Source organism: Halyomorpha halys, unplaced genomic scaffold (assembly GCF_000696795.3).
Source record: "Halyomorpha halys isolate HHAL.00 unplaced genomic scaffold, Hhal_1.1 Scaffold158.1, whole genome shotgun sequence".
Classification (NCBI taxonomy): Eukaryota; Metazoa; Arthropoda; class Insecta; order Hemiptera; family Pentatomidae; genus Halyomorpha; species Halyomorpha halys.
The window spans coordinates 813,758-831,665 of NW_027107138.1; the positions used below are offsets into that span (position 1 = coordinate 813,758).

Here is a 17,908-nt window from a genome sequence, read left to right on the forward strand (position 1 = left end):
TATATATATGTTATTAGTTTTGAAAAAAATTGTTGCATTAGTTGTAAGATGCTATGAATATAGAAACCCAATGCAGTTGGGTAGCACACCTTTTTCAGTTTTATTCTTTTTTAATGGTTCAAAAACGAATTTGCTATATAACTATTGATACTTTTTATAATGTTACTGCAATTAATGTAAACAACAATGACTGCTTGAAGTCTGGAGGATTTTTGGAATCTTAAATTTGGATTCTGAAACTGTTTAGAGACTGTTGATTGACATGCTCTTTTTTGTAGTTGTTTCGACAACATCCCGAAGATTCCCCTGCCAATGTCAGGAAGGGACTTGCCTATGCTGCACCGGATATTTGCTCAACAGGTTCAACGTGACTACCAGAAACAAGGCCTGCTTGAGTGTTCAGTACGAACCCGACGAGTTCGAATTCAACTTCAAACTTCTCTTCAACAATAGGCAGCTTTATCAGAACAGAATTTCTGGTATGATATATTTTCATCAAGCATACGATTATATCAATTATAGTATTTCAAGGACAAATTCAATTCTTTTATAAATCATCAGATCTTTATTACATTGGAAGATTCGAGCTAAAATCAGCTTATCTTCAACAAACAGTAATACATGATACATATTCAACAATTGATAAAATCTATGCTAACAATAATAAATTAGTTTAAAACAAGAACATATATATCACATCAAACCACAGTATAATTTTAACTCATTCTACAATGTCTGTGCTGGTTTTACCTCGAAACGTCCACGATAATAAAGCATTGAAGAAGTAAAAAAGGGTTGAATTTGTCCTCGAAATAGTATAAGTCAATTTATTTTTGTATTTACGTCTTTAGGTAGTCCAAAAGAACATTATCTTACTAGCAAAATGTAGGCTGATTCTAAACTTCTATATGTTTCCATTTATTTCTTTTATTACTGATTAATAGTTAATATGGTTTGAAATTTAAATGTTACTGCAGGACATGTTTAAATTATTTGTTAACTGATTGGAATTTACTGATTACGGTAATTTAGCTTCTATTGGAGCAGACAAATGACCCATGAGGCTGTGTAGATTATTATATAATGGATTTACATGGCTGTATTTTAGCGATTAGTTTGAAGCAAAATTTATATTTTTTTGTTTGTGACATGAGAAGCTGATGTTTCACACCAGCTGCCCCCTCCTGCCCCCCGATGGTTACGCCCACAGGTTCTAGTTAACCCCACCAATCCTCTTCAAATTTGTACAATATCAAAAGGACATTAAAATATACCAAGTAGCACACATCAGACTATGATTGTTTAATATGTTTTTTTCCCAAATCTGGCAAATGTATATTTTATTGTCGTCACAAAGAGGTAAAACCTGTCTTTCCAATTGTAATAAAGCAATCGATTTTAGTCAAATTATGTCAGAACAATAAAGGTTACAAGTTGATCTAGGAAAATGTGTAAACAAATTCACTCTCACAGGTGAACTTAAACATAAATTCACAATTTTTTTTGTGTGTATATGAGTTTTGCGAGCTAAATCTCAATAAGAAGATAGTTTTTTATTAAAAAAATTTTTTAAACTACTTTAGGTAATTTTTTTCTATTTTGGTTTTTTTTATTTCCTATCCATTTTTTGACTTTACCGTTATTTTTATTATTATTTTTAAAAATTAATTTTCTACTCAATTATTAGTCTCAAAATTAAATTATGTAAGTTTCTAACAACTGTTCTCCATTTTCCTTATAAATCATTATCCACTTTCCAAATAGAAGGAAAAGGTCTAGGATGAATTATAATTGGTCTAAACTCTTCTTCTTGTGGTATACCCTTCTTGTAGTAAAATTATTTATATATCTTGCCATGCAGGAACACTATTCGCTTCGGAAGAACCGATAGCAACATGAGGATAACATTTCGAATTAAGAGTATCATTAATTATCTGATTCTGAATTCAGCTGTTGTAAATATCATTCATGTGAATTCAATCAACCTTCTAGAGATTTAATTGTTTTATTTTTTAATTCCTGCAGGTAAAAATCCTCAGCCTATCTGCCTCCCTATCAGACGAATAGTTGCTATAAACGTTTGCATTAGATTCAGCAACGTGTACTTACTCGGAAGGAATCTCCACGCATGTCTGGACTTCGAAGGAGATTGGAATGACATTGAACTCTTCCAGGTTTGCTATATAATATTGTATATTTAATCGACTATTTATTATATAATTGAATAGTGAATATGTCATTGAATTTATTATTTTAGTACAGGTAATAACTTTGTTCCAACTCGTGTTATAACTATCATCAAACCTGTTTTAGTACAAGCCTTATTATATTAAAAACCTAATGATAGCAAAATCGGTTAATTCAGTTTAGGATTTGTGTTTTGATAGTTTGGTAAATATAAAACATTCATACACTCATATAAACACAATTGTACCAGTATAATATTCATTAGTTTATACATTTTAAATTTAATTATAAAACTTATAAAAAAATAATAACTTCGAGCTCAATTTATCGTCTACATATTTTTGGGGAACATAATTATTAGTCATAATTATTATATTAATATAATACATACGTAATTATTTTATTAATATGGGATTTGTTCTCAAGATACCGATGAATCAAATTATCCGTAAAAAATTGTTTCAAAGCCGTGGAACATGGTCATGCAGACTTCAAAAGAAGCAGCAAAAAAGTGAAAAATATCCACTGGTGGTATAATAAGACATAAAAAAAAAATTAAAAGCACTGCTTGAAAATAAAGTGTTATTTTTTTTTTAGAGAAGCAAACGCTTTTTGAAATAATAAAAATAAATATATACAATGAAACAAACTTGGTCGTTATTTATAGCTTATTAGTTTATCGGAGAAAAACATAAATACTTTGATATACTACTTTTTTTTTTTTAACATACTTTGCTGCACTCTTCTAATCTGATTGTTTCATAATCTGAATGAACCTAGTTTAACAGTGAATTCTACCGTTCAGTAAAAGAACAAAACAGAATAACATGTTTCTTACTATGCTACCATTTTGATGACTAATTTTTAGATAGTCATGCTTCTTTCAAAGGCTTGATTTTTTCCCAAAAAGGATAAATTATCAATCAGAGTGAGTTTTTAAAAACACGTATCTCAATATGGACCCCATGCGGCCGATCTTATACCAAGTTGTAAATCGCATGCTACCTACCACCTTATTGTGTTCGTGAGCCCAAGGGGAGACCAAAGTCAGTAATTTTACCCCAATTTTTGATTACTTTAATGAAAACTAGGTATAATTACTAGTTAGAATTGATGAGTCTGCCATGTATAGGTTGGGGGAAAACAAAATAACATATGTTACAAAATGTTATATAAAATTAATTTTTTATGCGGAGCTTCATATCTTTCAAACTACCTACAAGACTAGAAAATTTAATAGAACATCATTTAAAAGTAGAGCAAATTTTCTAAAGTATGATTCCTGATAGAGCTACGTTCAATAGTTGAAATAAAGTTGTTTAAAAAACAACATTTCATGAAATATGTACCGAAAAATCAGTTTTTAGTCAATTTATGGTGGGGAATCTATATCTTAGGAACCGATGTGAATATGACGTACCGATATCTATTGGCACTCAAATTAAAACCAGTTTAATTTGCTATAAAGTAGATTATGACTTTTTCTTCGTAGGAGTAGTAGTTTTCATGATTTTTTCAAACAAATATAGATTTATAATTGTTCGTAAATAATTTCATATGTAAAATTCATATTCGTATGCAAATATAATAAAAACTAATATCTCTATGAAGATAAATGTCATAAAATAGTTTATAGCCCATTTAACTGATTTTAATTTGAGTGCTAATTGCAATTTGTACGTCTCATGGTTCCTGAGATAAAGATTTCCCACAACAAATTCACTAACGACTGATTTTTCAGTGTACATTTCATGAAATGTTATTTTTTTAAAAAAAAAACTATCTCAGAAACTATTGAACGTAGCTCTATTAGAGCTGATATTTTAGAAAATTTACTCTACTTGTAAATTATGTTCTGTGGGGTTTTCTAGTCGTATAGGTAGTTTCAAAGATATGGAGCTCCGAATGAAAAATTAATTTTATATAACATCCGTCATTTTGTATTTCTGCTAACTATACTTGGCAGACTCATCAATTTTGACAAGTAATTATACCTGGTTTTCATTAAAGTAGTCAAAAATTGCGGTGAAAAAACTGACTTTTGTCTCCTCTTGGCTTCTTGTATTATGCCCTATTAGATGATGTATTATGCCATATAAAAATATAGCATTTAAAATTTTTATATTATAGAAATTAATAGCCACAGGTTTCCAAATTCATTGGCGATTGGGTGTTGTAGGTATCGTTCGAGTGCTTCCGATTGGGAGCGGATGGAGTGGCGGTGGTTAGACCAGAAGACGGAGGAGGTCTCCCAATTCCGACCCCCACGGCCTCAACTTCTCAGCCTCAGGATTATGATGACAGTGCTAAATAATGGACTTGCCACAGCTTTCAATTTTTTTTTCTAGGCAAAGCTTACCCACTTTTAATATTTTATCATGATTAGAACCATTCTTGAACTCTTTCATCTTGATTTTTTTACATTGTAAAAAATATATTCATTCTTGGTTTTTCTCTGGTCTGATCTGCTCTGAAGATCAGTTCAAATTAATCTTCAAATTTGTGTATTGAATGTGCCATCGTTTGTTACTTAATATTTATTTTTAGTAATTTATTTAGTAGTAATTTATTTGTTGTTATTGTTAAGATGCTGAATTTATCAATTATCGATTTGTGTGTGTGTGTGTAACCCTAACCTTTAAAATGTATGGTAAGTAGTTATAGTAGTTAAGGATCAATGTACAGTGTAATCTCACTAATCCGAACTTCGCTACTCTTACCACTCCTGTAATCCGAACTGGTGTAAAAAAAGTAACTTTTTTTTTTAGAAAAATCAACATAAAATGACGTTTTTGTTTTCAAAGGAAAGTGCTTATGTGTAAAGCTCATTTTTAACTTCCAAAATCTATAAGTTATTGTAATGGAAATTTTTACAGTATCAATATTGGGTAATCTAATTCCTATGTATGTGTTCATAATATAATTTGTAGGTATTAGAAATACATAATATCTAATTTATAAATAATTTGATTATGTAAAACTAATTTAATTAATATTAGAAATATGTATAATACAAACTTTGTTGGTAAACTCATTTCTTTTAAATAAACCCACACAAAGAGTATTTTTCAATTTTATTTATACTTTTTTCATATATAAATGAATAATCTTATAGTTTTAACAAATTATATCAGAACTTAGCATTACTAGGAATGTAAACAAAACAATTTTTTTTTTAAATTATTAATTTTTTAAAACTCCAAACCGTCAAATTCCCAATAAAATATGTAAACAAAATTAAATAAATAAAAATGCAAATTCATATTAGTGAACGTTTTTACACAATTTTCCCTAATACTTTCTGAAATCGGAATAGATGGATTCCCGATATTACACTGTACTTGTTTAAGCCAACCGTAGTGATTGGTGGGATGAATGGATCCCTTTTTACGGTTATGTATAAAACTTATAAATTATAAGGTTATGCAGTAAAATAAATTGAATACTGTTTTGATTTCTTTTTTTTAATATTCCACTTTCCACTGATTTAGGTGAAACTGGGGCAATAACAGTGAACTAAGAGGAAATATTATTTATTTATTTGCAAGACAAATCCTTAATTCTTCATACACTATTCCTATATTTTGGATGACTTTTCGGACAAGCTGTCCGTTATACGGCCCATCTTCATTTTCTGATATTTCACAATTATAAAATATAATAACACTAACAGTCCTTACAAATTTGGACTCCCATGAACATAAAAATTATAATGATTATTTATTAGAAACAAACTAACACCTACTCTTTCCTAAGAACCATCTTAATATTGTATTAAAAGTAAACATTTGTTTGTTAAAGACAAAAAGTAAAATATGAGCTGTGAGCAGTATTACCCCGACCATGGGTCAAATGGTAGTCATTACAAGAAGGACTATATATATGTGGAGATTTTTATTTATATAAACATTTATAAATAAAATACTGATATTTCTGTTTATATTATACACATGTATGAAATAAATAATTAATTTCATAAATAAAATTTATTCTCCATATCACGAGTACTAACCTTTTTCCTAATATACAACAAAGTGTCATACAAAAATTGTGAGTTTTATAGATGGTATTAAAGGGGTTAACATATAGTTTTTTCAAAGATACCAAAGCGCAGTTTTAAATGGGAAAACTTTATCCATGCATAACAAGCCACCAGGGAGTACCTGTGTAAGCCTATTCACGTCCCACTTGGTGCATATCTCCCTTCACTTTGTGGTATAAGTTTTCAGATTTTCTCCAACAGTTTTATCTTAAAATTCAGGAAAAAGTCTTCTCTGATATAATAATCTGAATGGACAAATAGTTAGAACAAATATGTTGGACAGGCATCGCGAAACCTTCACAGAAAAATTTATTTAGGTACTGTTGTTTCGATGTTTATGTAGATTTGATTTGAAAATAATTTTATTGTGGGTTCAATTTTAATGAAAGATCGACGGAGGCACGTTAGCCTAATTTATTTTGTTTTATTATTAACAAAATTTTATTATTTTTACCGCGGTAATAATATTTAACCATTTCCAATACACTTTATTGCAAATTAAAAAAAAATATGTTTATTCAATTTGCAAAACTGAATAAAATTGATGGGATCTGTCACGTCCGTTGGTTGGTCCAATATAATTATTTTAGCTTTATATTGTAGTTTTTATTTGTATGAAGACCCATAATTCTGTAATAGTACAAGAGCCCAAGAGGAGAAAAAAGTCAGCTATTTCACCCCAATTTTTTATTACTTTAATGAAAACTATGTATAATTACTAGTCAAAATTGAAGAGTCTGCTAAGTATTGGTAGGGTAAATAAAAAATGGCAGCTTTCAAAACGTTAAAAATAATTAATTTTTCATTCGGAGCTTTATATCTTTAAACCTACCAACAAAAATAGAAAATTTAAGAAACATCATTGAAAGAAGAGTAAATTTCCTAAAATATGAGACCTAATAGAGCTATTTACGTGCAATAGTTCTCGAGATATAGCTTTTTAAAAAGCCGTATTTCAAAATAATGTTGTACAGAACCTACTGAAAGATCAGTAGTTAGTGAATTTATTTTTAAAAATCTATATCTCCAAAACCATTTGACGTACAGATGTCTGTTAGCAATCAAATTAAAGCTAGTTTAATGGGCTATGAAGAAGTGAAAATACGTTTATCGTCGTAGGAGTAGTGGTTTTCATGATATTTGTTAAATTAATTGATTTATAGTTGTTCCGACAAATTTTCATTTGCCAAATTTATATTCATATGCGATTATCATAAAAATTAGTATCCCTACGAAGATATGAGTCATAAACTACTTTATAGTAATTTAACTTTCGTTAATTTTGAGTGCTGGCAGACATATGTGCGTCTTATGGATCTAGAGATATATATTTTCAAAAATTATACATTCTATACGAACAACTAGAAATCAACAGTTTGTGAATTTATCTTGTCAAATATCATAAAAACTACTACCCCTACAAAGATAAAAGTTATAAACTATTTAATAGTAAATTTAATTAGCTTTAAGTTGAGTGCTGACAGACATCTGTACATCCTATGGTTTCTGAACTAAGGTTTTTCAAAACCCAAACTTATTGTCCGAACAACTATAAATCAGTTTATTCATTAGTAAATATCATGAAAACTACTATCCCTACGAAGATAAAGGTCATAAACTACTTTAAAGTACGTTAAACTTGCTTTAATTTGAGTGCTAATGGACATCTATACGTCACATAGTTCCTGAGCTATAGATTTCATAAAATAATTTGACTAACTACTAATCTTTCAGTACATTTTTAAGAAATGTAGAGTTTTAAAAAGCTATATTTCGGGAACTATTCGACGTAAATAGCTATATTAGAGCTCATATTTCAACAAATTTACTCTTCTTTATGTAATGTTCTTTTAGATTTTCTAGGGTTGTAGGTAGTTTTTAAGATACAGAGGCTCCGAATGAAAAATTAATGTTTTTTAAGGTTTTGAGACAGCCGCCATTTTTTATTCCCCCTATTTATACTTGGCATACTCGTCAGTTTTGACTAGTAATTGTACATAGCTTTCATTAAAGTAATAAAAAATTGGGGTGAAATAACTACCTTTTTTTCTTTCCGGCTCTTATATAACTATAAGCAATGGTTTGAATTTCGGCCTCTTTGACCACTGAGCCCGTATATCTAGGTGTATTCACTTGTATATCTAGGTGCGTTGCTCAGCCGACAAAGTAAGAAACTTTTGCATATTGCATGTAACCTGAATATAATATCCTTTATTTTATTTTGTTCCAGTTCTTAGAGGATTCCATTCCGTTACGTTGGATGTGGAACGCCAAAAATACATTATTTCAAAGGCTCACCGAACCGCGGATTTTGACAGATTCTTCCTTATCAGATCCTCTTCCCAATCAAATTCAATTTCTACTTCCATCCTTCACTACAGTACACTTCCCACTTTCATATATCGCTTATTGCATCATTTCTTATCCATCTTGTTCCAATTGAATTGAAATTGATTTACAATTAGACTTTACAAGAACTGATGTATTTACACTTTTAATTAGTGTGGCTCTCTTGTATAATTTTCTTTTAAGTTATTAAAATCACTAATCATAACTTACTTTGTTATGATTTTTTTTTTTCTATTCTGTAATCATTTTTTTCTTTTATTTCTTATCCCAAGACTATCCAAAATGTTCCTAATATTATTCTAAAGGGACATGTCGCAGTACAAATAATTTATTATTATTATTAAAAACAATTTTGATTTTGTATTGAAGTTACCAAATAATTAAACAAAAATACTAATAATTTGCTTTTGTGTCTTTGTTATTGTTTTATTGATGAGGAGAGGGATGGTGGGAGGTGGGAGATGGAAGGTGGGAGGTGGGAGGTGAATGTTTGGGTGGCGATGAGTAGTGTCAGTGACCCCGGGCTCGGGATGTCCCTCTGCGGTCTACTCATCATTGCTCTCTCTCTCACTCCTGCTATCTCTCAAGGTCAAACCAATGTCTCATTATGATAAGTGTATTTTTAAAAATTTACACAATTAGTTGTTCTGAAGGAATGGAATCATCCGGATCGGACAATATGATTTATTAATTGTCTTTCGCACTGATTAAATCAACAACCCAATTCTGAGGTATTGTTTCATAATCTTAAACATGAAAAAATATAAATTGGCTGAGAGGTTCGTTCGTTCTTGTCTTATGGCGTAAAACTCTGCTGGTCATCAACGCCATTTATGTCTTATTTATTATAAGATTTTGTCTTTTATTTTACTGTTTTTGTTTATTTATCATGTTTATATATATATTATTTATTTATTAATATTTTCTCCCATTTCTATTTTTGCTTGTGAGATGTAAAATCTAAAATGGAATTTGGATTTTATTCTTACTTTTTTATAATTCAGTTCTTCTTAAAATGTCCTTTATCGATAAAAATAATACTTTCATGTAACAAGCTTTGATTTCACATAGTTCTCAGATTTTACATAGTTCTCTCCATATCCTCGTTCTTTACATGCAAAATGTTGAGGTTTTTTTTTTTTTTAAATCCATATCTCATCTGCTATCTAGGATTCAAACGATTTTTTTTCTAGAAGTATCCGTGAGAATAAATGATTAACCAGGTGCCATGGCATTATACTCGTATCTTTAACTGATCAGCATTCCAGACCTCGTTCTCTGGCGTAATTACAATCTATTTTTTAACTACAAAGAATTTTTTCAATTTTTAGCTACCGAGAATTTATGAAACACCTATTTTGAAATAAAATTCTGGATCGTTTCAATAATGTTACTTATTTTTGCCATTTTGCAGATGTGAAGAGCAATTTGACAATCTACTATGACATGGACTGGAAGGCGATCCCGATGTCCAGTGACCTCACTAGCCCTGGCAATAACATCAAAGACAACAAATTCAGGTTCGGGCCCATCCCGTGTTCCTGTCAAGACACAACTTGCGGCTGCTGTGTCAATGTTAACATGAATTTCTTCAATTTTTCCAGGACAGGTGAATTACCTTAATCATTTTTCCCTAAATCTATGTTTTTACCAAATTTTTCTAAAATGAGTAACTTTTAAGCAATTGGATTATGTTTTAATAGCAGAAATAATTAAATATTGGGCCTATATTCGTATAAATACTAATCACTTTATTAAGACTGGCAGATTGGTGATAAAAGGGAGAGGAGCAAGTATATTTAATAATGGCTTTCGCCTAAATTAACTGATTATTGTGGTAAAGAATAATATTTCGGATTATTTTTTGCAAATGAAACTAAAATAAAAAAGCATACAACATAATTAATTACCAAATTTGTGAATTTATAGTGCAAAGTCGTAATACCTAATTTTGAGTTTATTATATGTTCATAGTTTTCATCTAATGAAAAATTCCTTAACCAAATACAAACAAAGAATGAGGTAAATGTTTAGTATTGAAAAAAAAAAAATGCATCCAAATGGGCCGTAAATCAACGAAGGTGAAGTTATCCAACTTTATGAACACGTATTGGGTAACCGATTTATCATAAGAATGTTGGGGTTATCATAATTCACCTTGCAATGTATAATTAAAACTTTAAAATCAGATCAGTGGACATTTAAAATCACAGGGACAGAAAAAGTCCCTATCAATACTTTTAACCGTGATATATCAATATCTATCAATAATTCAATAGGTAGTGGGGTTATTATATATTATATTATATTATTAATCTTGGCTCACCTTGTGAAAAATCCTTGTAATGAATCAACGATATTAATTACCTTGTTTATGCCTAAATTGGTTACAAGTTCTTCACAATTTATCTAATTTCCTCGTTTATAGTTAGATTTTTTACAATTTCTTTAATTGTTTTCTAATTACCTTATTTATGACTAGATTTGTTTCAGTTTCTTCAGCAACATCTCTGATTAACTTGTTTATGTTTAGATTAGTTACAACTTCTTCAACATTTACATCATAATCCTAGTCTACGAGTATCCTAAATTTTGTGAGGAAACTGATTAATTCTTTCCTCTGAAAAAAAAATCTCTGGTTTTAACAACAATCGTCGAGTACATGCCCACCCATGTTGGAGTAGTGCTTCAGAATTATTACCTTATTCTGTAATTTCAAATTTGCAATGTTCGTAGAGTGAATAGTTATAAATGGGTCTGACCCTTGAACTAATGGCGTTGATAATAGTAACTTTATTCCCATATAAACATTGGAGGTTTATTGACTATGCTAATTGATCGCAATTACATTGACTTTCTCAATAACCTTGATAACAAGAATATCTCTGATATCTTAGGAATGGATATCAAGTAGCTTTCTCATTGAACCCTTGTCAATTCTTAGGGAACAATAAACCATTCCTACAAAAGACTCTTTCTCAGAGATATCAATGCAACTTAACACTCAATATTCAAAATATTTTTTAGATAACAATATCTCCAATTATACGAGTTTCTTCCAGTGTTGTCTTTTAGTTTTTCTTATTCCCTCCACTGACTTTGGAATATGTATGCTATGTCAAAAGAATGAAAATACTCTTGTAATCACTCTCTTGATGTTAGCTGTAACGATATCCTTTATAAAAAAGTTGGATAACTTCATCTTCGTTGATTTACACCCCATTTGGTTAGATTTTTTCGTTTCTATTCTAAATATTTTCCTCACTCTTTGTATTTGGTTAAGCAATTATTAATTAGGTGAATACTATGAGATACTATAACAAACTAACAATTTATTATTACAATCGTTACCGTTGGAATAATTCTTTTATACAATAAATTTTCAAATTTGGTTCTTTGGTTTTCTAATTGTCTTTACATGTAAAAATTAATCCGGAATATCATTTTGTACCATAATAATCAGTTAATTTGGGCATTAGAAATCATCAAACATATTATTTTCTCCGAAAATATAGGAGTACGAATAAATATTTTTCTCACTATATGCATATTAGATTAAAAAATTGTTTGATGCCTGAAGAGGTCTAGTTTTATATCCCAGGCTTAAGTAGAATATCTTATACTTTCTCTTTGGCTGCTTGCCATCCGACTTTGTTGAATTCCACTGCAAGCTTGTTTTTCTTTCCGGAAAAAAATTAGTTTTTGGACTTAAAAATATCTCGATTCATTGAAGATGATACGCTTGGAAGCGAGTTGTTGGAATATGCTCCAATGATTTGAAACAAGATGAGGAAATAATACGTTATATTAATAAAAGGCAGATGGTCTGTTAAGTTAGTCTGGTTAAAATAAGTCAAAAAGAAAATAAGCTGTTTATTATGAGCCAAGGTTTCGTCCCATCTCATCGTGGCTAAAAACGATATTAATAATTAAAATTAAGTAACCCAGTAAGAAAAGAAAAATAAACTATGGTGTGGTTATTAATGTTATCTTATTCTCTTAGCCTGTTCCTTAATTTTAGTTGTTTCTGTAATTTTTAGCCAGGATGAGATGAAACCCTCAGCGTGGAGCGAAACGTTTGTTCATAATAAATAGTTTATTTTCTTTTTGACTTATTTTAACCGCATCGAGACCATTTTCCATTTATTACACAAGGTGAATCAATGATCTTTCAATAATGTATTCCATTATTTTATTTCTTCTTCAAACTCGCGGCGTTACTCAGTTCAGTATACATATTTGAATTTCATGCAGTTTTAATTCATGATCCCTTTGTAAAAAAATGTTAACTGGTCGTGTATCGGAATACTAAGATTCTAAAAGTCTAAAATGATAAATAAATAAATTTCTAGATACTATAACCTGATAATATTTTACAAGATTTCCACTTCATGGTATGTTTTTTTTTTATGATGAATGGAAATTTCTTATGTTTTGATAAATCACCATCTCAATGGTGATTTTAATGTTTTGCTACTATTAATATTTTTCATTTCAGGATGCATGAACTTCAGTTACGTTCCAAATGACTTTGCTATCCAAATGGACTTACTTATGAATAATGAGTCTGTCTACACCAATAGTATATCTGGTAATTCATCAACTTTATCATAATATAATTATTATTATAATTACAATCAACTTTATTGTTGTAACTGCAAAGGAACATTTGAACAAACACTTTGAATCCATTTATAAATTTATATAAATAACTTGTATAACTTGTGGATATTTCTGCTTTATTTGGAATTTATTGTTAATTCTCATTATAAAATTGATTTCCATCAGAACCTCATTCATTATCCTTACCTTAAACACAATTGCTGTCCTCTTTGAAGGTTGAAATGGCAGTGGTTAGGAGACCTTTTGTAAATATGCTATAATGGCCAGTTTATACATATCACTTAGTCTTCACTGGCTTTCAATCAGTTAGTGTTTGGAATTAGAAGAGAGAAGAACTCCTAGTACTAGCTCTCCTATCATCCAACAGCTAAGCCTCAACTCTTTTATATATCTATATATCTTTTCTTCTCTTTCTTATTTTATTTATTTTTTTTTATCTTCTTTTATATAAGGTATATATTTAGTTTCTATATTTTATTTTATTTTCTATATATTCTTTTTTTCTATGGGGGACCTCATAGGCCTAAATAGCCCTCCCCTAATGCTAAAAGAAAACGGCCTCGAGGCCGTCTTAAAATAGTACCGGAAAATAATGAGAATATACCGAATATCCCAACGTTTCTTATTATTTAAAGAACGGATGAACAAGATTTAAGAGTCTCACCATTCCTTATAAATAAATTTCTCTCCGGTTATGCAGGAGAACTCAAAAATATTAAAAAACTTAGAAACGGGACATTGCTAATCGAAACCAACAACGGAAAACAATCCGAAAAACTATTAAAATGTGAAAACTTTGGTTGTCAATTCCCTATTATGTATTACCTACACAATACTTTAAATTACAGCCGGAAGTAAATCGCTGTTACGATCTCCAATTTTTGGAGATAGAAGAACTAAAAAACGAATTATCGCACATAATAAAGGATATAATTTGCATTAAAATTAAAAGAAATAACAATGAAGTTCTTACTAACTCATATATTATAACGTTTCTCACCACAAAGATTCCAGAGACAATAAAAATAGGATTTCATAATATCAAAGTCCAAAACTACCTGCCTGATCCATTGCGGTGCTTCACCTGTTTATCCTATAACCACCCAACTAATCAATGTAAACGAAAACCCAAATGTATACAATGCGGTGGAGAAAAACACGAAGAGGGCACAAGATGCAACTTACCGGCTAAATGTCCAAATTGTGATGAACCACACAATGCACTCGATCGCTCGTGCAGAATCTTTAAAATGCATAAAGAAATCAAAGCTATACAAGTAATTAATAAAATACCGTTAAGTGAAGCGAGGAAAATTTATAAGGAGCAGAACCTAAGAGAATTTGAAAAATCCTTTGCTTACATTACAAAACAAAATTCACATACTACCGAAAAAAAAATATAAGTACCCAAACAAATACAATATTCAATTTTGGAGAAAATACAAACAATAAAAAATAATAATGAAAACCAAATCCCCTCCCCTCCTTTAGTCTCTTTCCCCCCTCCTCCCCCCTCGAGGTCTCGGTCTCGTGGGGGAACGGAAATCCGAAGCTCGTCTCAGGACGCGGGTACTTCAGCTGTAACCGAGTCTCGAGCGATAGACTCGGACCACAACTTAAATAACGACTTGGAAAAAGATTTTACTGTAGTAAACAACAAGAAACAGGGCAACAGGAAATCTAAAAAAACATGATCCGTAAAACAATGTTTACATATCAATCAAATTTATACTACACTAACTATATTTATAACTATAATCAGTGCCCTGATTCACTCCTAAGTTATTATCAAATTGCGTAGTATCCTCTCATTAAAAATAAATACCACACAAATAAATTCAACAATAATAATAATAACGCAACTTATATACCTCTAAACATTTATTTACCATTGACTCCGCTTATCTCTATGAACATTTACAAACCATTCACTCGCGTCGTTATAAACCATTACCTATGCTTACCAATATTTTCCTTCTTAGAATATATGCTGTATTTCATCTCTTTGTATTTCAGGATATACTCTCCGCTAATCTATATTATATCCATTCCTATATATATATACTAATTATTCTTTATTACATGAGATATACCCTTGAAAACATTACATACCGAGGTTTTTTTTTTCTATATATTTATTATTCTTTTTACTTATTATTATTACCTCTCTTTATTTATTTATTTTTTGTTCTCCCTCATTTTCTTATCTCCAACTCTATCTCTTTTTTTTTTCTCTTCCTATCTTGCTCTTATTACTCACTTATCCTTATTATGTATATATATGGGCATATGTGTGTATGCACATATGTGTGCACGAGTATGTGTGCGCGTGTTCATGTGTGTATGCATATGAATGGGTTTGTTTACGATTTTATACTTATTCATATGCATTTATTTATTATTTTATTATCTTTTTTTTATTCTATTTATCTTTATTTAATTCTTTATCTATTACTATTATTTTTATACTTCTATCTCTCCTCAAAATGAAAAATGGATCTCAACTACTTTATCCTCTAAATACAATAGTCTCTTTTTTAAAATTTTTAGCGATCTGAAGATACAGATTAAAGATGAGAATCCATTTTGTATATGTATACAAGAAACCCACCTTAAGACTAGAGAAAACATTTCGTTAAAAGGTTTTAACATATACCGAAAAGATGGGCCGATTGATGACCATGCATATAGAGGCGTCCTCATTACGGTAATCAATCGGATTTCTAAAAAAAAAAAGCAGAAATTGACTCCAACCTCCAAATTATAGAAGTAATCTACACCTCGAAATAACATTTTCGATTTGTAATGTATACTTACCCCAAGACCGACTTATACAAACAAAAGACCTTCTAAATATCTACAATGTACTCTCCCACCCTATTCTTTTTGTGGGTGATTTGAACGGCCATAGCCCGAGATGGAGTTCAAATTATCTAAATACAAGAGGAAGAATAATAGAGACATTCATAGATCAGTCGAACATGCTACTTCTCAATACAGAAGAACCAACCTTTTTAAGCTCCACCTACGGCACTTACTTATCCATAGACCTCTCCATGTGTAGTCCCTCACTATATAATATTATTGCATGGACAGTACTACCCGAACTCTACGGAAGCGACCACTTTCCAATCCGTTTAAAATTTAAAAACACGAGCCATAATATAACCGAAAAACGTCGATGGATGATCGAAAAAGCAGACTGGACGGTCTTCACATCGCTCGCCAAGCCACCTGAAACGCAACCATGTGAATTAAGTGTCGAGGACGGCTGTCATCTTCTAATGGAGAGAATATTGCAAGCAGCGAAGTCAGCTATTCCTAAATCAGAGAGCACCACCAAAAGACCCTCCCCCCTGGTTTAAGGTTTAATGAACGATGTACGGAAGCTATTCGAAACCGTAGGAAAGCATACAAGACCTTTCAAAGGAATAGCACACAAACAAATCTCATAGAGTATAAGAAACAAAGATTGTTTCTTATAAACAAACAATTTATCCAAACTATAAATTCATCCACTCCCACCAATTTAGTATAGGATAAAATAAGGAAAATCCACAAAAACTATACAGCAACCCGATACACACTACTCTGTGACGGGAAACTGACCGATAACCCTGAAATAATAGCTGAAAAGTTCGCTGAACACTACTCAAAAATCTTTTACCCAGCTTCCATTCATTCAGATGATACAGAAGATACAGAATCTACAGATAACCCCAAATATCACCACTGCAAAGACCCAGAAAAAGTATATAACTATCCTTTCTCTATATGAGAACTTAAATCGATTCTCCGCAATCTCAAAGGATCATCACCCAGTCCCGACCATATCCATTACGCAATGATTCAGCACCTTCTACAAAATTATCTGAATTGGCTACTCGAATTGTTTAACCATGTATGGAAAATGGTGAATTGAAGGATATCTCACGACAATCAATAGTAGTTCCAATCCTAAAAGTAGGCAAAGATAAGCGTCAAACCAACAGTTACCGCTCAATATTAAGATGTCTATGCAAAATAATGGAACGAATGGTTAACAAGGTCTTAGTATGGATCCTTGAAAGAAATGGTATTCTCCAGGGCTTCCAATGCGGGATTCGTAGAGGGAGGTCCACTATCGACCACTTGGTTCAACTAGAGGCTAAACTACAATATACTTTCGTAGAAAGGCAGCAAGCAATCGTAATTTGCTTCGATATGGTTAAAGCATTCGACTGTACAAGCAAAAATACTGTTATAAAAAAACTTATATCCTTGAATTTCACGGGTAATCTCATAACTTTCATCAAGCAGTTTTTATCTCAACGGATATTCAAAATCAGGATAGGAAACTATCACTTTGGTAATTTCGAACAAAAAATTGGAGTACCAGAAGGATGTATTCTCAGCACAACCTTATTTGCCCTGGCCATTAATGACATGGGAAGAAACATGCCGGGAGGAATAAAGGTGATGCTCTATGTGGACGATCTAGCCATTATGTACCGCTCAAACGACACAAACCAAATAAAAAACAAACTACAAGAAGCTCTTATTCGATTAAAAAGCTGGTCAAATAGCTCAGGTTTTACCTTCTCAACCGAAAAAACGAAATGTCTGCATTTCACCAGAAAAAGACGAAAACCACCATCCCCAGAACTCACCCTAGGAGATCCTCGGCAAAACATCATGGGGAGCTGATAGATCAATGATGTTGAAAAT

The 17,908-nt window shown here is 30.9% G+C and overlaps 2 protein-coding genes across 4 annotated transcripts in view; both read left to right on the plus strand.

Annotated features, from left to right (window-relative positions):
- Positions 1-5,641, plus strand: part of LOC106678752 (uncharacterized) — an 8,646-nt gene extending 3,005 nt beyond the window's left edge. Inside the window, exons 3-5 of the mRNA XM_014417491.3 lie at positions 279-479; positions 2,026-2,174; positions 4,367-5,641. Of these exons, the coding sequence (XP_014272977.1) occupies positions 279-479; positions 2,026-2,174; positions 4,367-4,501 (485 nt within the window). The 3' untranslated portion in view covers positions 4,502-5,641. The remainder of the gene's footprint in view (positions 1-278; positions 480-2,025; positions 2,175-4,366) is intronic.
- Positions 5,642-9,088: 3,447 nt separating this feature from the next.
- LOC106678759 (uncharacterized) overlaps positions 9,089-17,908 on the plus strand; it is a 23,282-nt gene continuing 14,462 nt past the window's right edge. For 2 of the 3 annotated variants that reach the window (XM_024359460.2, XM_014417500.2), the window contains exons 1-3: positions 9,089-9,166; positions 9,993-10,187; positions 13,077-13,169. In XM_024359460.2, coding sequence (XP_024215228.1) covers positions 9,109-9,166; positions 9,993-10,187; positions 13,077-13,169 — 346 coding nt within the window. In that variant the 5' untranslated portion in view covers positions 9,089-9,108. Of the gene's footprint in view, positions 9,167-9,199; positions 9,310-9,992; positions 10,188-13,076; positions 13,170-17,908 lie in introns of those variants that run through there. The other variant, XM_014417501.2, reaches the window with a different exon arrangement.